Consider the following 25813-nt stretch of genomic DNA (forward strand, 5'->3'; position numbering starts at 1 on the left):
ATTGTCTCTAGTGTGAATTGTGGGACATTACTGTGCATTAAAAAGTATTAAGTGTACTCATTAGATTATGTAATTTTTACCATAAGAATTTACCCTCTAGTATTCGCACTGAGAATAAAACTAAAGTACTATATATTAATACTGCAAATATTATAACGCTCTTGCTGCATGCAGTTAGTTTGCAGTGTAGTATGCAGTAAGGTACATGGCGTGCATCTCTACATACGAGCGCTGCAGTGTACTTTATTTCCCCTCTGCTAATGCCTCTCAGTTTAACAGACTTTACCTACCCCGAATCCAGCAGCAGCCTCTGCCAACATGCTGGCGTGGTGCCCTCGGCCCCTAACTGTGCGTGTGACCCTGCTGGCACTTTCGATGCCAGGGATCCTGACAAATGTTGGCACCTTCTCCTTGACCAACAGGGGGTTGTGTGTGTGTGTGTGTGTGTGTGTGTGTGTGTGTGTGTGTGTGTGTGTGTGTGTGTGTGTGTGTGTGTGTGTGTGTGTGCGCGCTCCTCTGGCAGACCTGCAACAGACAACACCTGGTTTGCTGTTTTTAGGTACCATTAATACATCTCTGGACTTACGGGACATTGTTCAAACAGTCAATCATGGGGTTACGGATACTTGGGAAAGAGGATTTGTCACTGGATTCTTGGTGTCGTGTCAACTTTTGAAGTGTGTGCGTAATGATTTGGGGAAAAAATAAATAAAAAAAACTCTTAACCGGAATCAGGTGAGAAAGACGGGCAGCGGTTAAATTCCAGCAGATTCAATATGTCTGCATTTTCTGGCTGTTTTTGGATCTGAGTGATTAAATTGCATAGGAAATATTTCCATAGTGAGCCAACAACCGTCAAGACGACTTGAATAATACATCGAGCTTTGCTACATGATATCGCAGTCTTAGATTGTCCAGTCTAGCAGCAGCTCCTGGTCTTTGCTGGAGAACATTATGCAGAGTGCTCAGCTGTGCGTCCGTCTCTTAGCCCCGTGCTGTTGAGGGAGGGCAGTTTTCCCATCATCCTTTAGGTGAAGAAGGATGGGCTGGAAAGGGTCGTGGTGAGCGTTGCAGAGAGGACGCTCTGCATTAATGAAGCTAATTTATCTGTGAATCAAAATTTGAGTGTGACTGCGGGGCGGGTAGGTGCTTTTTACATGCCCCATCAAAATGCCACTAAACCCTCCTCTCCTTCAGGAGTGTCACACGGGGTCACCTTGGGACAGGTGTGTGTGCGTTCACAGGCACACATGTGCACACACGTGTTGTGTATTTTGCAGTGTTCTCACTCCGCGCCTGGTGTGATTTGATCTTCCTGCCAGCGCAATAATTCCAAAACAAATTATTCCTAATTGCTGATGTATATCTTTTAAGCACACAGAATAATGGAGTCCTTTTTTTCCAATCCTTTTCCAGGGAATATCGAGTACAGCTGTCCGGCTACCAATGAGTGTGAGATCACCAAAAGGAGACGAAAGTCTTGCCAGGCCTGCCGCTTTATGAAATGTCTTAAAGTTGGCATGCTAAAAGAGGGTGAGTACTGGTTTTTCACACAAGCTCACACAACATATATATATGTGAGTGTGTGTTTGCTTTATCCTTTTATTTTTACTCTGCCCCTTGTGCAAAGCTGCATTATTTGGGGTCTCTGTTCAGTGCTGCTCCTCAGCACTACGAAAAAATCTAAGTACTGTTGTATCCATGGTTGTATATCACATAGGAAGCAGCGTGAAGCAGTTGAGTTCACAGTTCGCAGAGTGACGAGGGCTGCGGTGGATGAATGCTTTAAAGACTTTTGTCTGGAGTCTGTGTCCCTTATAAAACCACACACATGTAATTTTTAGACTTAATTTCAGTCACACTGTGGCTAAGCTTGGGTAACAAAACTAGCTCTTTATGTGCAGGAAAAGGTTATAGTTGAGGTGTTAGAACGCCTTTCTGGCAGTGAGTGCTTGGGTTCAAGTAACACTTTTGGCTACGGACACCCCGGTGCTTGTCTCTGTGATGCCGTATATGCCATGCTATATACTCCCTGGTGTAAATAGCCACATTAACTTTTCCACCCACTGGTGCAAATAGCATTGTTGGCTATTGACACCTTGGTGCTAATAGCATCTGTCTAGATTAATTAACTGTCACATCAAAATCCTAAAGATCATATGCTTCTTAGGCAGCTTTCTCTGTTTATTAGTATATAAACTTTAGACTCTCCTCTATGGCACCAAATTGTCTTGTGATTCTATATTTTAAAATATATGAGATGGTGTAAAGATTTTATGATCAAGCTGAAATCAGGAGGTTTGCCTATATGTTAGAGTAAGCTGTCTGTTTTTCAATGGTTGTGGATCTGTGATGGTCACTCCGGTCTAGAGGATGGTCAGTGATATTAAAGCCAGCTGTGGCCTCAGGGAGACACCGGTGACATCACCCACAAGCCTTACTTACTTCTCCTCACACTGCCGAGCCTCTGAGTGTTTAACTCAGCTGGGTGGAAAAAGCTGCTGAGCTGGATATTCTTACCAAGACCGACTGAGATGTGTAACAGTACTCTTAAAAAGCACAGGCTGTTCCCCCAAGACTTCCCTCTCCCCTGGGCTCTGGGTGTCTCTCTCTCCATCTCCCACTCTGTCTGTCTGTCTGTCTCCCTTCCCCTCTCTTGCCTGCCGTATTGATCCACTAAATGCTTTCCGAATATCCCACCTCACTTCCTGCACGTGTTGTTTTTCCTCCAGTGTGAGTCCTCTGGGAGTACAGAGGGAAAATCTAGCCGATAGATTTTCTTTTTTTCTTTTTTCTTTCCACGGGAAGAGCATTTTTTTTATCTTTTCAGTTTGCAGAGCGAGAAGAACTATCCTACACCAATGCAAAGTCTATGAAAAGTCTAAATCATGCTATTTATACGCAGAGGGCTTGTGCTGAGCTTGGACTTCAGTGAACATTTCTGGACAGATGTCCATGAGAAAAAACAAAATCTCAAATTGCTGAAATACAGCCTATTTTAATTACATTTCTTTGTCTTATACTGAAACAAAGAATAATTTTTGAGCAACTGTGGTACGAACGCTGTATAGGACAATAAATGCACACTGACAGTAACAGTAAATTAATTGAATAATGTGCTGAAATAATCAGAATCAGAATACTTTATTGATCCCTGGGGGAAATTATTTTTTGTTACAGTGCTCCATTTTAAACCAACATTAAGACAAGACAGACAATACGCTAACTAAGAATAGTACAATATATACATATATATACATACATACATACATACATACATAAGTCACTTATAAATAAATAGTTGGAAAAGGCAGAAGTGTAGGCTTTCCATAGGTGTTGATGGCATAAAAGATATAAGAAAATAAAGATTTAGAGAAAAAGAAGCAAAGGAATTTTTTAAATATTTCATTCACACATTAGGATTTCTTTATTTCTACCAACATTAAGATTAAGTGTAATTGATTAGAGGAATGACCGCATCGTACATTTTATTAGGACGTAATATGTGCTCTGATAGCATTAATGTGTGTGTATGTGTTTCATAGTCCACACTGAATCCTAAATTAAAGAAACATACGATTTATAAATTTATTTATAAGCTCCACATAGAGAAAAACAACTGTTTCCTAAAAATAAAACCATGGCCATATAGTTTTGTACACATCTGGTAATAGCAGCCTGCACAAGTTGACTGCAATTTGTCCCAGTAACACAAGACTGCGTGTCTCTCTTTTAGTTCACTTTCACTGACCCAGCTTCACTGTGACGTAGCTGCGTTTGTTCCTCTCAGACAGAGGGGCCATCCGTTCTGTTTGGCATAACGCTACTATTTATACATGCAGCCATTTTTTATGTCTTAATCCTGGCCAAAATATCTCACACTGAGCCTTTGACTCTTGGCCAGAAGAAAAAAAAAAATAGCAACACATTTGCTTCAGAAATAAAGCTGAAACTATTAGTGCATGCTTAAAGGAAAAACTGTGGGGTATTGTCAGCGGAGAGCCAGGCTAAGCCGGCCAGTGTGTGTGCGAGGCGCAGCGTCACAGCCACCGCAATATGTGGCACAGTAGGCGATTTTCTAAAAGTGATGGTGTTCAATTAAGAGTAAAAAGGACACTTAATCATGGCATACTGCAGTGGCGTGGACTCTTACAGATTTAAGGGGGACTTTGATCAGTGAACCAGTAGGGGGGAGGGGACAGCGGCTAGCCTCACTTTATGCTATGAGATCACCCTGCAACAAGTGACCAAGGGCTGGTCACCGACAAGGAACAATTACATTGTGTAATTTCTTAAAATGTTAACTTAAATGGTGTTTAACAAGGTTAGTTATATCATCAACAGGTTCAAACACGGAGGACTAATAACAGAAGGCACAAATGCAGACTCTGAACTGCAAGCAGCAGAGTGACATTGTGGGTAAAATCTAGGAAACACTAGCAAGGATTATTTCATAGATTCAATTCAGTTCTATTCTATTTTATTTACATAGCACCAAATCACAACAACTGTCACCTCAAGACGCTTTACCGTAAAATAAAGATCCTACAATAATACAGATAAAATCCCAACAATCAGACGTCTCCCTATGAGCAAGCAGTCGGTGACAGGGAGGAAAAACTCCCTTTCAATGGTTAGAAACCTGCGGACTCCGCTGCAACTGGTTTGAGTTAAGGGGAGGGAGACAGGACAAAAGATACACTGTGGAAGAAAGCCAGAGATTAATAATAACTAATGCAGCGTGGAATGAATCCAGAGGACTTAAAGACAACAGCACATTCCACAAACAGGAGATGGATACACTGAAAAGAATAAGGAAGCGTAGTGTTAAAGTATTCGCTTAATAAAGAAGGTTTCTATTATCCTCACAATTATCCAGACTCAGATTTGAAACGCAAATCTTTTAAACCAACAAAGACGAATGTTTGAGCGTCTACTGAAGGGATATTTTGAAGACACCCACAATTGTAGTGATGCCTCCACAGTCCAGACCTAAATACAATAATTACTAGAGCAGGGCGATATGGCCAAAAATATTTATCACGATATATATTTGAAAATTTGCGATAACGATATAACTGACGATATAATTGATGCGAAACAAAATACAACTCCACAACATTACTCGCGCAAAAAGACAACCTTCCATTTATTTTCACTTAAACAAGAAGCTGGTTTTTATGTACATTAAAGCTTTATAAAAATGTAACAGTGCAAATGCAAATTCCTTGCTGAAAGTTTAACCCAAAGGCATTTCCAGTAGAAATGGGCTGACATATCCTGAGCATAACCATGTATAATATCCACTGAAGTTAAAAAGAGGTGCTTTGCAACATTAAACTGCAGTGTGCAGTACGTATTTTTCGGACCATAAGGTGCACGGGATTATATGGCACATTAAGCGAAACAAAGCAGTCAGATAAATCAAACTTTATTAAACTCATTCTTCTTGCTTCCTCCACTTCTGTACCATTGATTCATTAATGTTGAATTCTCTGGCAGCTGCTCTATTCCCATGTTGTTGCAGTATATTAATGACTAACCTCGTATTGTGGATGGATTATCTCAGTTGTTCTCCTGACTGAAGTTTGGTCCGTTTACAGCATCCTGCCATGCGATTGCATTTGTCTCTAACCATGAAGAACCTTCACGTTAACTTTTATAAGTGGAAAAGTGTTAGTGTTCGTCCTCCAGCTTCACTGTTTATGTTATGCTAACATAGCTGTGTCGCTAGCGATCACGTAGCACATCATTATATACCAGCTAGCCCAACTTCAGTAACCCTACAAACGTCACTGCTGTTTAGTTTCCTGTCTTCATTTATGTTGGAAGTGATAGCAGAGCTGTACGTTTGAATTTTTTCAGAAATCTCTCCGTCAGAACATGCAATATCATGCTTAGGTAACTAGCGAAACTAGCGCGCTAACTTCTGCTAGCTTCCTGCTAACTTCTAACTCCGTTAAATGTAATAAATTTTGTTTTCATGGATGCCTGGAAGTTAAACTTCATAGTTACACCTGGTAAAGCAGCAATGCTGATCATTTTATTAAAGATGAAAGAATTTAGACAGGTTTTAACTCTCAGTGATGCTGCAGTGTTGTTTGACCTGAAGCATACGGAGTTTAGGACCCAGATTACTCCCAGATTTAAGAGCATCTTAGTCCGACAAATATGACAATAACGACGGCCGCTTGCATGTTCTGCAAAAAAATGTGCTTTGTTGTGTATCTGACGGACAAACACCAAACCAGTTCCACATCACTGAAGTTGCACCATTTTTACAAACCAGTTCTGGTTCATCTGTTTCACTCAACAATCGGCCATGTGCGTATGAAAACAAAGGCACTGCGCATGCGCGTTTTACTCCCATTCTATCGCGATATTTCATTTTCCTATCGTTGCCTAACATTATACCGGTATTACCGTGAACGGTATAATATGGCCCAGCCCTAATAATTACAGAGAAACCAGAAACCAGTTAACTTGTGTTTTATATCCATATCCAAGCCAGACCTAATCAGTTTGGCCCAAATATGTTTTGTGAGATCGCAGTAAACCTTGATCTTTGACATAAAAAAATAGCTGACTGACTCTCTGATGTGGATGAACTGAAAGCTTTTCCAGCTTAAAAACAGATTTTTTAGGTGTAAACTCATGATTGTGGTGTCCAAACAGAAAAATGGTTTTATGTTGAAGGTTTACACATTTGAGCAAATTTCATTTTTCGTAGCAATCCTTGTCAATATTAAGCAGGCTTGTGTTTTTTTTACTTCTTTCCTTTGAAATGAAACCATTTTAACTTTTTAATTAATAAAATGTTTCCAGATACGTTTCTATTTTAACTATTATAATCTTCAGCTATTAACAGGTAAACATTGATAAATACATAAACTGGATATTGTAAGTTTCATAAGTTATTCATTTGTTCCCATTGCAAATTTCCCTCACGTTGGCAGTGGCTTCCTAAAAAACGCCTCCCTTGGGGTGCTGTGAGAGTTATATATTGTGATGAGTTGCTCTAGAAGTTTCCAATATTTCTCTTCCTCGTGCCAGTCGTGCCATCCTGACTTTTAAAGGGTAGCTGCCAGGGATTTTGAGCCCCATTAGTGGGTGGGGAAAACCCTTCTGCTGTGCGCCACCTGCCACTAATCAGCTGACTTTACTTCTTCGAACTTGGTTTGGTGGCTTCAGGTGTGATAGGGGTCTAAATAAATCAGGTATTCTAGCTGTGGCCAGTGCCAACATAATGCAAAGGGAATTTATGGATTATGCTTAAGGGTATGTTGAGCTAAGCTGTCTGTTTAAGATGTAACAGATTATTATTTTTCCAAGAAAATCGAATAAATAATATAGATGACAGGCCTCTCTCCTGGTTCGGCTTTATTGCTTTGTCAAAGCAGAGCACCTGGATGAGCCGGGTGGACGGCAGCGAAGGGCAGCTGTTCGAGGAAGCCTCATTCACTGACCCCTCAAATGTACAGCTGAGACTGATGAAAGGTCACAGGTCAGTGGAAAAACTTTCACGTAATTACAACTCACGGAAGGTATGGTGTCAGTCACAACTGCCAGGAGTCAGTGCCCCCAGCTAATAGCGGCGCTAATATCCCATAGCATTACTGTACGGTGTTAAATGATGCAAGAATCTACCGCGTGTGCATTTTTCAATTTCCGCTTTGAGTCACATCCTGCTGAAGAAGAGAGATGGATTCTTTTTTTCTTTTTGTGCCAGTAAGCATGGGTATCTATGTTGGTCCTTGAACAGGTGTCCGATCATCATGTTAACAAATTATCGTGTTCAAAAACCAAGTCCCACTGGAACAGAAGCATATTGCCTTATACCCACTGAGTGTCTGTCCTGGAAGAAGCAGGTCTGAGCATAAAAGGCGCTTACAGTTTGGTCTTTTAGTCACTACTGGTGGGTTCTAGTTCAGTGATGTTAGCTCGGTGTTTCTGTGGTTTATTCTTTGCATGCTGGGATTTTCTGACATCGCTGTAATGTGGTGGATGAACACAAGCTGCCAGACTATTTTGGCAACCTACACCGCTGTCTCGCCCTCTCCTAACCACAGATAGGGATCAGCAGTCTTTCCTGAGCGAACGTGGCTACCAGGGTAATGTTACAGCCTTATTTTCCTCCGGCCACATACACAAAAGATTAGTAAAGCCATATCCAATATCACAGACTGTCAGGTCCCTTCCAAATCAATAGGCTTAAATCAGAAACCAATCTATATGCTAAGATTACATCACCATAATAAAGATATACCCAAAGTCTATACTCTGTGGGCGTCTTCAGAACCAGAATTTTTAGCATGTGTTGGTCTGCACCATTCGAAGTACTTAAACTATAAGTGAGAAGGACCCCTCCCTTCTTGCCACTTGTTTTTTCTTGTACCGTAAACTTGTCTATCTAACAGCACATGTGTGGGGGCTTGTTTGCTTTTTAGGGTGTCAGAGTAGCTGGCAGAATGCAGCTGAAAGTCAGCGCCCACCCAGAGGCTCTGCACTGGCCTGTCCTCACTGTCTGGCAGGTGATAGATCAGACACGGAGGCTAACACGTGTTCCTCCGAAGAAAAGGATTTAGCGAAGCGCTGACCTCATAACAACCCTTCTATACATGTACTCGCTTCCCGACACACATGTTAAAATGTATATCACCCCTGACAAGGGGCTCAGAATCGCTCCTTGAGGTCCCATGCTTGTCACTGACACCGTTCTAGCTTTTTAAAAACATTTTATTTTGTCCACTACACCAGCTTCAACTTCATGAATGATCTCGGCCCTTCTCGAGCTCTGCAGATGTTTTTTATTAGAGCTGCATCTGTGGTTAGGGCGGCACTGCGAGACAAAATAATAGCCCTTTGTGGACACGCTGGCTCAGATTTATGTAAGTGTAAAACATGATAAAGAGTGATACAAGTGCCATGGCAGTTACGGTTAAGCAGTGCCAGCATTGCCAGGCCACCGGGAGGGGGTTGCAGCAGATGGTGCGCCATGTTAATACCCAACCCAATCCAGTTCCCTTCAACTTTTTGTGTCGTCTTTTCTTCGCCTTTCCCTTCTTATTTTCAGCCCACCCAGACTTAAGAAAAAAACCCGATGACAGCCTTTACTGTAGCTCTTTCTGACTTTCCAGATCAGATGTTGAGAGGCAGCCCTGAAAGGGCAGAGCGGCTGCGCTTTGCAAAGGGTGAGCAGGCTGCGTCGGAGGGGGCTGCACGCCGCATCCCTCTGATTTTTCCCAGCTAAAATAGGGAGCTCCTAATCTCCCTTTGGCAGCGTTAGCCAGCCAGCCAATTCTGACACATTCTCTCGAAAGAAGCGCCTCTGACAGGTGAAAGGCTGAAAATAGTTGAGAGTGAGAAGCTTAAACACGCATGTACACACGAGCACATGTTCACATAGTAACACACAGTCTCGATATGAGACACATGCACCTTTCAGTGATGACAGCTGCTCTGTAGAGCATCTTTTTGTACCAGAAGAATGAATCTCATTTATATCATGAATGTTTTTTTTGGACACTTTTTTTTGTTTTTGCTCAACCTTCTGTCTTCCTTTGTGTATTTTTGTTTTTCTGGCTTCAGTTTTACATTGAAGACACTGCTGATGTGGGTGTTTTTCAGCATATAGACCGATGTTTCTGACCACATTGCGAAGAATGTGGATTTAGACAATTTGGGTGAGGGCTTTAGGCCGAAAATTTAATCACATACTTAACTCAGATTTCATTTTGATGTTTGTGTTTTAAGGTGGACTTTAAAAATGTTATTATGTATTCTTAAGGGCCGTTTTTTTGTCATTTTTTTCATTGTGGGCATAAAATGAATATTTTGGCAGCTGCTATGGTGAAATAGATATCTGTCGATTTAATGTGCAAATAATAAACGCATAGCAAAATAATCCGCAGGACACACCCGGCGCACCCGCGGCCAGCGCATGAAGCGAAACACTGTCACTTTAATAAGAAATTTGCCTTAACGTTTTAACAAGTCAATAAATGTTGTGTATGTGAAAGCAAAACAGATCAGGTGGCTGTAAAGATTGCTCCAATGTAAATATGCCTCATCGTCTTGCCACACACATGTGCACGCACACAAACACACTCACATAGCAAGAATAGACTTTCAGCCAAGTATCTCAGCCCGTCTTTCTCGCAGTCAGCACAAAGTTATGAACGTGCTGTAGTATGTGAATTCATATTATCCAGCACACACATTTCTTTTACCCCATAACCTCACCCATGCATCCATACTTTGCCTGTCACACTTTATGAAAGGCCAGCAACCATAAAAAAGGATCTGGATGCCTTTAAGATGATCTGTGGACCCGCCTGGCCCCCGCCGCCCCCAACCCATGTCAGAGGCTCTCGTCTGGACCCGCATTGTCTTGAAGCGCGGAGGCCGATGTGGTTTTGGGCCTGAGGTTAGGAATGCGGTGCTGACGATGACACACACTGCCCCCCTCGCACCCTCTCCGGCCCTCTTCCAGGGGCCTCATTCAGCTGTCTTGTTGTGGTCATATTCTCAGTACTGTTCCATATCACATGGGGAGGAGATAATCCCGCACTGGTGAGATCAGGTGGTCATTGGGACAGGCAGGGCCGACAGAGAGAGGATGTACAAATTGAGAAAGAAGAAACCATCAGAAAACAGATATATTCATCCAAGCACAGCAGATTGTTCTGTTTGATTTTCCAACCCTCCCACTCTTCAGCCTTATCTAACCCTTGTTTTTTTCCCTTGTCGTTGTCCCTGCCCTCCTGCCTCGGGTCTCTGCTGTTTGGAGCGCCGCTAAGCTGTAAACTGAAACTGGTTAGCGCTGAGCTCTTAATTCTTGTCAGCGTCTATTAATTATGGGCCAGTTGGATGTTCGAGTTCAAACAGCCCCCGCGGATCTTGGAATTCTAACTCTGGCTGTTTGGTCACTTGTCGCTTGTTGTAGCTACATGACCTAGCAGCCCACGGCAGGGAAACTGGTGTGTGTGTGTGTCAGTGTGTGTGTGTCTTGATAATGTTAGGGGCAAAAGCAGCAACAATTCACTGTCAGTTAGCCTTACAAGAACATGCTGCATGAATTCGGTTTTGGTACCTTCTTAATATATTTATGCATTAAACAAGCTTATTATTGTGAAAGGCTTAACTAACTGCATAACCCTTTATTAGGCCTCTGTGTACCATTAAATAGAGAGAGAGAGGCTCCTGAACTGATTTAATATCTGGAGTACATGCACACTGTTTCCTGAAGCCCAATTTATCATTTTAAATTTAACTTAACCAAGAGTAATGCTAAAAACAACCACTAAAGCTCCATCTATCGCAAACCCAGCTCCTGCCTGCCTAACTGACTAATTAAAACCGCATCCACATGTGTTCAAAGAACAAGAAGTCTATTTGCAAGCCTTATTGATTACTTTAAGGCGTACAAATGGAAAGCTGTGTTAGGAGAGGGGCTCTCGATTTAGCTTCAATCTGCCAGGCATAAAATGATCTCACTGTGTTTGCTGGGAAGAATGAGCTCCCTCTGGGCACGGTGGGTAATTAGGTTAGTGGATAGTCGGTGTCAGGAAATTGAAAGACCATCCTAATCGGATTCTTTTGTTTCCAGGGGAATCAAAGGAATTTATATGAGTCACTGGGAAATCTCACACGACTTAATTCCACTTGACCATGTAAAATCTGTTTGCTCTCCCTCAGTGCTCAAACAACTTTTAATGCAAACGTATCAATTCAGGAGACAAGGTGCATCCAGCCCGCATCCTCTGTGATGGCTTTGAAGATAATCCTGCATGTGAATGCTTAAACTTCCACTCAGAAGTCCTGCTTGATGGTTGAAAGGTTAAAAATAAAGGAATGTAACTGTTTATGTAGATAAATGACAGAAAAATGCTGTTATCCTAATTTTTGTACTGTATATTATATGAAGAATGGTTATATAGTATTTGTCATATACAGGGTAGAAAATTAAAAACCCTGAAATGCTCGTGAGAGTCTGATGACACAGCAAAATAGGTCAAGTTTCCCCCCCAATAAATAGGCTACAGTTTTATAATAAGCTGTAGCAAATACGATGCCATAAAATAGGTCGTTATAACTGAATGTAACTTTCAAAAATTAAGCATATAAAAAGAAAGTGAGAAAGTCAGCAGCAACGCCTACTTCCAAACATAACAAGTGAAAAGTTCCCTTTTATTTTATTTTGCTACGTAATCATTACGTTTTGTGGATTCGTCAGAGTGGCTTTGGTTTATCTTATGCATACGTGATATTTTTAATTATTTTTCTTTGCAGGTGTGCGTCTGGATCGAGTGAGAGGGGGGCGTCAGAAGTACAAGCGGCGGTTGGATGCCGAAAACGGCGCCTACCTCGGCCTCACCCTCCCCCCTCCAGCCAAAAAACCACGTGAGTTGCTTTTTTGTTGCTTTTTTCTTTTTTTCATTTAAAATCTCACTCAGTAACAATGTGTGTATTACCTGAGCATTACAAAAAGCATTAACTTTATTAGTTAATATGATGGGACATAAAGCTGTGAAATGAATCCCCTTGAGGAATATGGCGAGAGCATTGTTATCTACATCCAAAGATGAGATTGATGTGGCACAATATGATCATATTTTAGGCAAACACTGTTGCCTAAAACTGTCGCACACCACAGTACATTTATATTCCTTCACGCCCTCCGTCCTTCTCTCTCTCTCTCTCTCTCTGTCTCTTCCCCCTCTTAGTGACAAAGATCGTCTCTCATTTGCTGGTGGTGGAGCCAGAGAAGATCTATGCCATGCCTGACCCCACCATGCCGGACGGAGACATCAAGGCTCTGACAACGCTTTGTGACTTGGCTGACCGCGAGCTGGTGGTCATCATTGGCTGGGCCAAACATATCCCAGGTAGAAACATGTGACTGCTCTTGACTGAACCTGTCATCAGGGCTCTGGCTTTCCAAACACTTGTCTTAATGTGAAATTTCAGACATAGGTGCTTTTTATACAGGCCATCTATTAAGTTGCTAAAAAAAAAAAAAAAAAAAAAGGTTCACGTGTGGTCTTGTGCAGTTAGTAAAGCGGAGGAGAAACTGCTCCCATTTGCTCTTTGATTTGCTCAAATGTTACAGTGTGAGATTACTGGAGTACTTCACCGACTGCTGTACATAACCCGCCACCCCCTCCCGTTCATACGCATGCACACACACAGGATAATTAACATCTGCTACTCATCTGCACCTAAGGGAGAAGCTAGTCCCATATTCTAAAATCTAATCAATAAAGAGCAGCTGAAACCTTTGATTTGACTGGGGTGGGGTGGAGTGGGGTGGGAGAGTCTGTGGGGGGGACCCGCCCCTATGTCAATGTATTCCATTTCAATCCCAGACTTAAAGAAAGCAATCCTCTTACTTACTTAAGGAGACTACACAGGGCCTGTGGTGAAATTGATTTATTTAGGGAAATACTGATGGATTTCCCTTCTCCTTGTTGATGAATTCTTAAATAAGACTTGCTATGCAAATGTTCTTAGATCTTCCGTTCTTCTCATCTTTATCGGCTGAAGGAGACACTTTGGACCTCCGCGTGTTCATAAGGAGCACTGGCTGGTTTCAAAGTATATGCAAGCCATTGATCTGGTTAAATAAAGCATGTAAAAGACACACGTGTTGTCAATTCAATTATTATTCAATTAAAGCTAGTAATATTCTTCACTGATGCATTTCTTAAAGGGGTTCCTAACTGATTAAAATAAATGGCAGCAGTCAGGACACAAATTTTATCTTCAGTTGTCTTTTGTTGTGCATTTATTTCAAGGTGATAACAAAAAAAAGCAAATCCTTACGTCAGAGTAAGGAACTAAAAAAGGTCTCATGCTTGCTTAAACACAATTAATTAGTCGTAAAAACAAAAATGAATTTATTCAGAGTAAATAAAAAATGATTTTTTGCCAAAACAATGGAGTTTTTTTCTCTCTGTCTCCTTTTGGGCTGGCACAGTGCTGTCCTATTTGTCCCATTTACTGACTCATCGTCCACACTTAAAGCAAGACTATGAATCGTTTGCTGAGCAGTGGCCCAGAGTAGTTATAGGACGATGGCAAATACGGTTATGGGAAAAAGAAAGTACATCCTCTTTTAATTTTGTGGCTTTACATATCAGGACATAATAAAAATTATCTGTTTAAAATTAAGTAAATAAAGCCTCAAAGGAAATGCACATGACATGTAACCTGTGTCATTATTTATTTGACAAAAACTAAAAGATGTAGAAGTGTGTAAACAAAGTACATCCTTACTGCTTCTGTAGGAAATAGAAAGATAAGTGGCAGCAAGCTGCTACTAATCAAGTTAATTAATTGATCATCAGCGAGGGTGAGCACCTCTGTGAAAACTGAGGTTTTGGCAGTTTGCTGGTCTGCGGTATTCAGATGTGTGTTAATGTAATGCCAAGCAGCAAAGATATCAGGAATGTATGGGCTCAAATTGTGGTCATAAATATTTTGTACTTGTAAATCAAATGCGTAGTTGTGAACTGAGTTTTGTAACCTTGTAAACCAAAATATCTGAAACTTTTATATGGAAAGCGCCACTCCAACAGCCAAACCCATCTGTTCTCTGATTGGATTGTTAAATTTGTGATTGAGATGACATTGACCAATCAGCTGAAAGGAAGAAAAAACGGGTCAAAATTCGTACTTGTATGTTGAAACTCACACACAGCCAGGAAACCTGAGCGCAGAGCTTTACACATAGTTTTTTGTTTTGTATCTGTAAGCAGACCTTAACAAAAAAAACTGTAACTTGTGTAAATATTTTTACAAACACAAATCTTTTTTACACACACAAACAAATTCTCATCTACGAATGCACAAACATAAAATTTTCAGATATTTTGGTTTACAAGGTTACAAAACTCAGTAGTACAAAATATTTATGACCACAATTTGAGCCCAATGTTCTTGCACATCAGTCTGGTAAGAGTTAAAGTTTGTTTTTTTTTTTAATTGAACTCCAGTGAGAAAGCTTATTCACGGGTGGAAAAAGGATCAAGGTGTTGTAATGGCCCAGTCAAAGTCCAGACCTCAATCTCACTGAAATACAGGGGACCTTAAGAGAGCTTGACATAAACAAACCTCAATGGGCTAAATCAGTGGCGTAAAGAAGGTTACAATGATTTGATGTCATACAGAAAACAGTTACTTCAAGTTATTGTCACTAAAGCCGGTTCTACTAACAACTGAATCATGGGGCGTATTTATTTAGCATTTTGGCTTTGTTTAATAAATAATGACACTTATATGTCATTTTGTTGTTTGCCTTCAAAGTAAAAGTTGACGCTTTTGAAATGCATTGGCTGATGCAGGAAAATTTACTCTAATGGTAAATATTTTTTATTTCCGGTTTGCGTTGTACTTTTTTAAGTTTAACTAAAGCTCAGAGAGATGTCTGCAAGTATTTGCAGTACTTCCATGCAAACTACTGACAACCCTGGCAACTAACTAGGGACCTTACCTGACAACCTTATGACCTTTGTTTGCCAGATGGTCGTTGACAGGCTCGTGTGATTGAGGCCTTAGCAGTAAGAAAAGTTCAGGAATGGAGAATGACATTAGGAGACAACTCCTCCACATTATGTGTCAATTTGCTGTAGACCAGTGATTCTCAAATGTATGCTGTGTTCCACTAGTGGGGCACCTAGCCACTTCATCCACAGTCAGCCAAGTGGGCAACCATCTGAAAACAGCATCGATTGCATAGTGGAGTAACATGAAGGAAGTTACCTGTTGGGGAAAGCTTACATCATCTGTTTGGACTGTGGGCCAAAATGAGCTGAGCCCAAACCAGCCCTTTGAACTTTACATGAATGTTTAGGAAAAGAGAAGCCTTATTAAACGATTAGCCAATGGAGGGTTGCTGGGGTTTGAGACATGCTGTCTCACCACTCTCGAGTTTACATCGAGAAACAAGCGTTAACAGGAACAAAAGGAGCTTCCCTGACCCAAATGCACAGTTTTTGGGTTTTGTTTTTTGTTTTTTACTCCTGACCTCTTTTCCATCCAACATCTTGTGAACAAGGGAAAAAATCTAATTCAGGTGTATTTTTCATAAAAGAGCCAAATAGGGTAACTACAGTCAAATTCCTCAATTTAATGGAGCCCCATGGGGCCTGTAATGAATTTTACTGTAATGTTTTTCCACTGCCTTATTCTCATTACATTTTTTTTATATATATACACATATATATATAAATATAAATAAAAAAGTATTGATCTTGTATGGTGTGAGGATCTAAATCCAGATCTGTCAGAGTTATTAAAGGCAGCACGTGACACTCTGGAGACATTTTACCCGCGGCCACTGGGTCAAAGTGTCACCAAGTAACGATTAAGACAAAAGGGGTCCCTACAGTTTAACAGTCCACTCCCTCCATTACACTCATAGCCCACTGCGCAAATGGCCTTAACGATGAGGTAATAGGAGTCATTAGCGCAGATCGCTCCATTAATGTGAAAGTCCTTCAGCATCCACATGTGGAGAGCTGGGAAGAAACATGTAATACTCCTTAGGTATTGTGGTACACGTGTTCATTGTGAAGGCTTAAATATTTGTGTTTTACAGCTGGAAAGAAGTAATTTGATGAATTTTTAATCCTCACAGTTTAGTTTGCTTTAGGTTTTTTTGTGTGCAAAGGAGCCAATTAAAAATATTGAAGTTTTTAAAAAATAAAACAAAAACACACATTTTGGCTTCAAGAACATGATAGGAGACATGTTATTGTGGCCCTTGATTTGTAACCACACACACACAGACCACCTCACAAAGCGTAGACTACATTCAAGTCAAAAGCGTACAGCGCCCTCTATTCACTTTATCTAATGCTCGTTCTTTTTCCTTTCTTTTTCTCTGTTTCTGTCCCGCGCACCCTCTGCCATAATATCTTTCACACACACTCTCTGGCTTCCTTGTTCTCCTGTTCCCCTGGCTCTCCCTCTCCTACTCCTCCTGCTCATATAGGGCCCTCAAGTCTCATTATTACCTCTGTCTTTTTATTAGGCCCATTAGGGCTCTTAGGAGGCCTGTAATGATACTAAATGAATAGAGAGTGAACTGCTGTCTGTTTTAGACCTCGCTCTCAATGACAGCTTCAAGCTTCACTGCCAACCACTCAGTCTCCTCACTGTACTGAGCAGGGCCTCAGTTATCTTACACGCACCTGTATTTTTTTGTTGCATTACCAGAACTCTGCCAAACAGTTCTTTTTTTGGGGACCTGGGGACCTTTAAAGAAATAGACATATTGCTGACTAACATGCTACATTGGCTAAATATGGGTTTTTACAGTGTTACAGTATTGTAATGTGTTTGGTGAAACGGCAACACCCCTCTCCACACACACACACACACACACACACACACACACACACACACACACACACACACACACACACACACACACACACAACAACAACAGCCTCCCCCTGCAGGTCAATGCATTACTACAAAAGCTGCCCCACAGTTTGCAGAGCACAACATGGTTTTAAAACAGTGAACAGTGTGATAGATGTAAAAGCAACAAAAATACTTCTGATTTTGATTTTAAAGTTAGCAAAAAACAGTCCCTATTTATTTTAATGCTCAAATAAATAGGGACATTTTGTTATATAACTTACTGTCTCTTTCTTTATGGCTAAAAAATTTCATTTTGATTACATTTTGTCAGCGTAGTAAATCTTTTTGTAACTATTAGCATTAAAATGTATTTGATCACTAAAAAAAACAGCAGTTTACATAGTTGGATCAAAATTTTGCAGTGTTACAAACCTTACTATTCCCTGTAGCCATGCACTTGGCAATGGGAAGAAAAAGACTCCCTTTTAACAGGAAGAAACCTCAGACAGAACTAGGGGGACGGGGAGGGGCAGCCATCTGCCTCAGTCAGCTGTGGGGAGTGGCGAGAGAAGAGATGAGCGCAGAGCAATAACACACTATAAACACTGAACAGGTTAGTTGGGCTCGTAACTACAGATCATAAATGTGTAGCTTGTGCAGAGAGGTGCAAAGAGAGAGTACAAAGCACAAGCTGGAGGAGAGAGAATTCAAATTTAATGGCATGCAGTAGTGGCAGATAAATGCTTTTTTCAGGGTCACTGAGATAGTTTAATTATCAAAAAGAAAATTGTCAAGCTTAGTTATAAAAGTAGAGAATGTGTCTCTTTCCAGTCCCTGTTGGTATACTTGCTGTGGCATTTTTGTAACAAGGAGTTCAGCCTGGAATTGAAAAATGTTTGGACTAGTTCTTCTAGTATCTGAGACAGGGTGTTCCTAATTTTGGCAATAATGCACAGAGTGAAGAGGTAAAAGACATACTTTGGTGAAAAATGGCCTCGTTAGCAAAACTTAGCTTAAAAGAGTTAGCAGTAACTTCTGAGTTTTAGGCATTTATGGGTATTTGAGTAGCCCTCTATTTACATGTATTCAGTCTTTTTTTTACAGTTTTTTTACAGCGACCCTCTATACTATAGATTAGATTAGATTCTATAGATTAGTGTCATAATTTTCCTTTTTGATAAAGCATTTGTTAGAGGTGGATCAGGTGACCCTATATCCTCCCATAGTTATGCTGTAGGCTGCTGTTTCTTCTTCACTCACATTTTTTCACTTACTATGTGTTTATACACCACTCTGCATCTAATTATTACTTATGCTTTGGAAAACAGCCAGAGATTAATAATATCTTTTGTCGTGTCTCCCTCCCCTCGCCCCCAAACAGTCATGACAGACGGCTGCCTCTCCCTGACCCTGGTTCTGTCGGAGGTTTTTTCTTGTTAAAAGGTTGTTTTTTTTCTTTCCCACTGTCGCCAAGAGCTTGCTCATAGCACTTTGTCTGATTGTTGGGTTTTTGATGAATTATTGTAGGGTCTTCCTACATAAAGCGCCTTGAGATGATGGTTTTTTTCCACTATATAAATAAAATTGAGTTGAAGTAAAGTGAACTGTAACCTCCAAAAATTAGGCTTCATTGAGCCCTATAAGTAGTAATTTGCACTCTTGCACTGACATTTTTTTATTCAAAGTGTCTTTTAGGCATTTTCCAATAGTCTAGATTTCTTTAAAATAATTTAAAGAAATCACTTTAAGTTTAAAATAATTTTACCTAAACCTAGTTTCGGGTGCTTCTTTGTTCACAAGGGTCACCACAGCTGATAGCTCCCCATGTTTTTTTTTCTGACGCAACCCTAAAGGGGATTTCTGTCTCAACTGGAATGGAACCAGCAACCTTTTGTTTGTGAAGCAAATGTCTAAGTCACTACACTATGAAGACGCATAGCGATAAAGCCTATAGGATGTAAAATTAAGGATTTTGATTTATTCAGCTAACAAGTAAAACATAAATACTCTAAAACCCTGTAGTTTAGCAGAACAGCGTCGCTGTTCATGTTCTTCATCTCCATGCAGAGAGACTGCAAACACAGAGATGCTGACGTTGTCATGTTTGGTCAAACGGCATCAAATCACTAGGGTGAAATATTGATATTTCATCAGGGGGATTCACCCTCCACAGTGACACTTAACTCAGCCACCTCCAGGCGACGCACATCCAGCTCCAGGCTAACCCAAGGGAAACCAGGAAGTCACTAAATTGCTTCAGTAAATTGAGTGTTTAAAAAAAAAGAGAAAAGAAAAAGGTGGCCAGGAGTGCTGGGGGAAAATAAGGGAAATATATGCATGTCTTCACCAATGAGTCACAAAATGAAAAGCACAGTGCAATGTTCTGCTGGGAAAACCTTTAGTCCTGGCCTCCATGCAGATGTTACTTTGACATGTCACAAGTTCCAAAATTGCACAGGAGCAACTGGAGGAATTTTACAAAGAGCTCGAAACTTTATTTACAAAGTCCAGTTGAGCATCTGTCCCACATGCAAAAACAGCCCAGGTTCACGAAGGCCACACCCAGCAGCTCTCAAGACTCAAAGCATTTGTTACCAATGTCCTGATGCCTGACACTACAGGTTACCCATGATAAGCAAGCTTTTGGCATCACAAAGGGAGGGCATTCTGCACAATTGGTGGTTTTATGTTGAGGCAGTATATTAAAGGTATGCTACATTAAATGGAGCTAATAAGCATGATTTTTAGCCTTAAGTGTTCTTGCTTTATAGTTATTTAAACGGGTTGTTTCTGTATGTAACTATGCTACTTTTTTCTAACTGTCAGACTTATTTTGTCCTGCCTAGGGATGGGTATCGTTTAGGTTTTATCCGATACTGGTGCCAAATCGGTACTTTTGAAACGGTGCCGGTGCTCAAACGGTGCTTAAAGAATGGAGAACACAAAATTGGTCCAAAAACCTCTCATGTTCAGCTGTTGTAAAAAATATAACAATGTTAGCCTTTTCTGCAGCTATGGGGCATATATGGTATCACTCTTGGCTGGAAGCAGTGCTTAAACAATGGAAAAAACACAAACTTTGTCCTAAACCTCTCATGTTTAACTGTTTTCCACTTTTTCTTTGGTCATTTTAGCCTTTTTAGCCAGGGTGAAGGGAGTATCTGCCATCAAACAAGAGGACAGCCGCATGTAGCTATGATGATGTTTGCTAGTTCACCTTACATGCATTAATGTAATAACGTGGTTAGCCTACTCAACGTAAATTAGCTACTCACGCAGAGAAGAACGGCTGCTGCCACCATCATCTGTCATCATTTCTGCTACACTGGCAGGGCTAGGGGCCAGGACTCTCCTCTTCGTGTTTTTGGGGGATGTTGCATAACAGGCAACCCACCCGCAGTAGATGTGCTCGGTGTGAGGTCTCGCAGCAAGCTATCAAATACGGCGCATTTCTGGGCTTTTAAAAAAAAACGCTATGCGTCGCCAGGTGTTTCATCGGATTTGAGGTGTTACCTCCTTTGACAGTATCACAGTATCAGCTTAAAGCACTTGTTGCAGGCTGCTGAGTTTGCATATTTTGCTGTGAAGTACAGCCAGACTTTTGACCGCTTCGCCTTGGACATTTTTAATCTGTAGCTCTGCTCTAACAGAACGTACGTACCTGGCCCCGCCTACTATCCTCGGAAACGTAAAATGATTGGCTAGAATCTAAAGTGTATCACAGCTCAGGAAAAAAAAGCACCGAAATAAAGCACCGAAATGTGCGCTGCTTTTCGGTCTGGTTACTACCGTTTATGTCAGAACCGGTGCCATCATGGCACCGGACACCGGTACCCATCCCTAGTTCTGCCTCACTATTCTAAATAAGCCTCACCAAATTTAGGCCATTCATTTCTCTTGCAGAAGTGTCTTTGGGGAATCTGAATTCCTGACACAGCATTGATATCTACATTCAGTGATCCTGTGGTCCTCTCTTCCCCCCACTAAACATGTACCGGATGTCCTCCATCAAATGTCTGTTTGTCAGATCTGAGGCTTGGATCGATACCCTTTCGCATTTGGTGGACTGATTACAATCTACTAATCAATGACACCCCCAGCACTCTTTTCTCTCTGTTTCATTCTCTCGCTTCCCGCCGTTCCTCTATTTGCTTGATAAGAAACATCGGGAGGACCCCTTTTAAGTCAACCTGTCCGATTCCGATCCATACAAGTTTCAAGATTTAAGTAAGCAGCGTGGTGAGTTCAAGGCCCTGGTCAATATCCCCCAATCACCTTCCTATTCACCATAGAGTAGTGAAAGGTATTGTGGCCATTGAGGTCCTTTCAGGTGTTTGATGTGGTGTGTGTGAATGTTAGAGGTGAAAGTTGATGGGTCGACCTCGAGATTTGGATGAATTGCCACACCAAGTTCAAAAGGTTGAACAACACAGGAAGAAGCCTGCATGTGTGCTTTGTTTTTGGATCTTAACATTGCTGCGTTTAAAGCATTCCCCTTCATAATTCCATCCCAATCCCAGTGAATATGTTATTCAGTATATGTACGGACCTGATTTCTCCTGTTGCAAAACTCTAAACAAATTCTCACACACTGAAAATCAGCACATTAATACACTTGTGATACATGATGGTAAATGTTGTTGGGAGAACTACACCACAGCTACAGAACAGATCCAGTTTCTTAATCATGGTGGCTCAAAATTCCTGTGAATGAACTAACCAATAAATACCAGTTCAGAGTCCACAGCCAGAAGAGGTGAGTTGAAAGTTGATGCCAATAAAGAATATGAACAATGTGATAGGAAGGAACAGGATTAGAGTGAGACACCATGTTCATATACAGGGAATGATTGTGCATGAACAGGAAAAAAGACATTTTACTATGATACGCAAATCTGTGTATGTCTGTCCATATGTTTTTGCTACCAAACTTGGTACGCAGGCTCATCTGATACACCTGAAGGTTGTTGTCTATATCAGATATTCTGATGCCCAGCAACCAGCTAATAACAGGTTAAAATGACATGATATTAGCATTTCTGAAGCTGCAGCAACTTATAAAAGGATTTTATAGTTTTAGTTTCACAACAATAACACATCCACAAAATTTAAGTTATGGATGATATGTTATGATACCTTCAGGTTCCATGAGAACCATATTACAAATGACTAAAATTACCTTTTTAACCTTGAATGTACAACAATCCACAATACCTCATGAAATCATCATCACCTATTGTTTTCAATTCACAACATTAACATCTCATTTATATCCACAAAAGTGGAATTACACATGATATATTATCATCATGTTGCATAGCAACCACCTGGCAGTGGGCTGAAATGACCCAATTTGTGCATTTATGGGGCTACAATTTATAAAGCATTGATCATTTTAATTTAATGGCCATCAGCAAAAAAGGGTCAGAAAGTACCGTGACATGGGCATGTACTATTAGAGTTTCTTGTTGTAGTAAATGTTTTATGTATATAAGTATTATAAACCTGTAGGCTATATCTTTTATAGATAAAAGGTACTTTCACTTGCTTCCTTTAAAAGAAAAAAAAATCATCAGATGGTCTTTCTGATGCAAACAGAGGTTTTTTTTTTTGATTCAGAAGTGTTTTGATTACTGTTTGAAAGGTTTTTCTTTACCCTTTTATGAAAAGGGTGGAGGAATCCCACAAAAGTCTCTTAGAAAATGCGAAAACTATAAAATGGTGAAGTCTAATTATAAATCCACACGATCTTCTTTTTTTCTCCTTCCTATTTTCTCAGTTGGAATTTCAGTACATTAATTTAGTCTGTTTTAAATGACAGAATTAACTTTGAAGTTGTTGTAAAGAAGAAGTGAATGTCTATTCACCCGTCCTTACTCTGACAATGATACGATATAATCAGTGTTAAGTCTGGATTTGTCCTCACTAAGCAGGGTCTCATGTGCTTATGCAGTGGGTTGCAGAAGGACTGAGTTGATGGCTGAGGCAGCCCTGGCTCATGTTTCAAAGGCCTCTGCTCCTGACTGATTTATATTGCTCCCTGAAAGCCACTGCATACAGCAGTCGGTCTCTGTTTCAAGTCGGACTTCTTTGAGGATTGCGCAGCAATTGTACATAGCCCATAAAGCACACAGAGGACTGAAAGAGGCAACAATTGAGCAGGGGGGTTAATAGGCTGCCCTCTTACTATGTCACATGGTTGTTCTGTGTGAGGGCTCAGCAGTACCTAGAAAATGTTCAAATGTGACATATATTTTCTTTATACTCCTGCAGGCTTTTCCACACTCTCGCTGGCAGACCAGATGAGTCTATTGCAGAGTGCCTGGATGGAGATCCTGGTGCTGAGCATTGTGTTTCGCTCACTGCCCTGTGAGGATGAGATAATGTATGCGGAGGACTACGTGGTAGATGAGGAGCAGGCGAGGATCTCAGGCCTGCTGGACCTTCATGTTGCCATCTTGCCATTGGTCCGACGCTACAAGAAGCTGCGTATGGAGAAGGAGGAGTTTGTTACGCTCAAAGCCATTGCACTCTCTAACTCAGGTAATCTTCCATTCACCTGTTAGACTTAAATTCACAATCCTAATCTATGAGTTTGTGAACAGCACAAATATTGTAGGCTCAAATTCATAGAAACGTTGGATGAGTAGTGGGTTTGGATCTTCATAAACATCATAGTGCATCAATAAGTAGGCAGAGCAGGATTGTGTTGCTGAATGCAAGTCAAAATGATGGGATTACATCCTAAACCAAGTTCTGTTTATTGTATTTGGCTTCCAGAGAGTTTAAGTTTTCCAAAAATCATCTATTTAAAACTCCCAGAGATAGTAGTGGCTCAGTGGCATACTTGCGTTGACTACTACCCCCACCCTGTCACGGCAGATGGCTGCCCCTCCCTGAGCCTGGCTCTGCCAGAGGTTTCTTCCTGTTAAAAGTGAGTTTTTCTTTCCCACTGTCGCCAACTGCTGTACAGGGATCATCTGATTGTTGGGGTTTTCTCTGGAGGCTCTTTTCCCTCCAACTTAAAGCACCTTGAGGCGACTGTGATTTATCGCTAAAGAAATAAAATTAAAGTAAATTAAAATACTGTAATCAAGTAATCGAAAACCGATTAGTCACTTTTGCCAAATAGCCTTTATTTTCTCCGCAGTAATGACATAGACAGGAAGGTACATCTTTATATAAAATCTCAAGTAAAGCCTGGCAGTTGGCGTTTAATTAAACAGACAAAGAAATAAAACACAGGGATAAAAAATGTCGAGTGGTTATCGGTATCTTGTGGCACCATCACCCCCACAATGAAAGATCCCCGATAAGAGAGGACATAAAGGTCAAGATCAAGATTTTTTTTTAATTTAACTTTGTGTCTGTGTCTGTGTGTGTAGCTATATTTTAATTTGTGTGCAGATACATGTGCACGTGTGTGTGTGTGTGACTGTCACATTGCGCTCTCATTCTCTCCATCTCCATAACAGTAGCTGCCAGCGCGCCACAGCCGAGGGAGATATATTTAGCATTTCATTAGAAAAACAGGGGCTGTCAATAAAATGTGTTAAGTGGAGTGGAATGAGCGTCGGGGAGCGACGGGCCTCATTTGTTCCAGTGTGAAGATGCTGCGCCCGTATTGACAGTTTGCTTTTCATGAGGCTGGGCCTGTCCCCCGCTAATCAATGCCTGTTAGGAGTCTTTTCTCCTGCCTGACTGAAAAAAATGAAAAATGCTGAGCCCAGAGCTTTAGTCTCCTGATGACAAACACTCCATGGGAAAGTTGGGGATAAATAGGAGGGGAGGTGATGGAAAGACAGGGAGGTAAAGGTATAAGGAAGACGTGTGAGAGAGAGAGGAAGGCTAGGGTTCAGAGGGGTTGCTCTGGGAGGGCGAGGGGGCAACTTCGGCTCGTTTGAACACAGTCTCGGCGAGCTTCGGCTCCAGTGGTCCTCTGGGTGTGACAGCTGTGGAAATTCATGGCCATTGATTTTGTAATTAGCAAAGTATCGACGGGATTGACGCCAGGCTGCTGACGGATTACATGGAAATTGTTTCTTCAAAGTTAGTTTTGCATTCCTCCCCCAGCCCCAGCCTCCTTAAACACACACACACACACACACACACACACACACACACACACACACACACACACACACACACACTCATGCTTTATGCGTGCACCCATTTAAAAACATATTGCTTATTTTCCACTCTCTTTCTCACATCTGAGTGCGCGCACACACATGATCGTGCAGCCTAATGAGGATCAGATCAGCATTAACATGAAGGTTTCAAATGAAGAGTGCTGGAACACATGTGCGGTCCACATAGCCTAGTTAATTTCCCAAGATAGAAATGCAATTTACACAGAAGGCGACTGGTAAAAGAGACTTAATCAGTCAGTTAGGAACATAATTAGCCTTGTACTTTCCCTTTTTTCTGCCTCATTTACATG

The 25813-nt window shown here is 41.0% G+C and overlaps 1 protein-coding gene across 2 annotated transcripts in view; it reads left to right on the forward strand.

Annotated features, from left to right (window-relative positions):
• The window catches only part of LOC308396991 (steroid hormone receptor ERR2-like), a 43973-nt gene that overhangs the window by 12956 nt on the left and 5204 nt on the right, over window positions 1-25813 (forward strand). For both annotated transcript variants that reach the window (XM_080882669.1, XM_080882668.1), the window contains exons 3-6: window positions 1417-1533; window positions 12292-12402; window positions 12726-12887; window positions 23644-23913. In XM_080882669.1, coding sequence (XP_080738795.1) covers window positions 1417-1533; window positions 12292-12402; window positions 12726-12887; window positions 23644-23913 — 660 coding nt within the window. The remainder of the gene's footprint in view (window positions 1-1416; window positions 1534-12291; window positions 12403-12725; window positions 12888-23643; window positions 23914-25813) is intronic.

This window comes from Rhamphochromis sp. 'chilingali' (genome assembly GCF_963969265.1).
Source record: "Rhamphochromis sp. 'chilingali' genome assembly, chromosome: 5".
NCBI lineage: Eukaryota > Metazoa > Chordata > Actinopteri > Cichliformes > Cichlidae > Rhamphochromis > Rhamphochromis sp. 'chilingali'.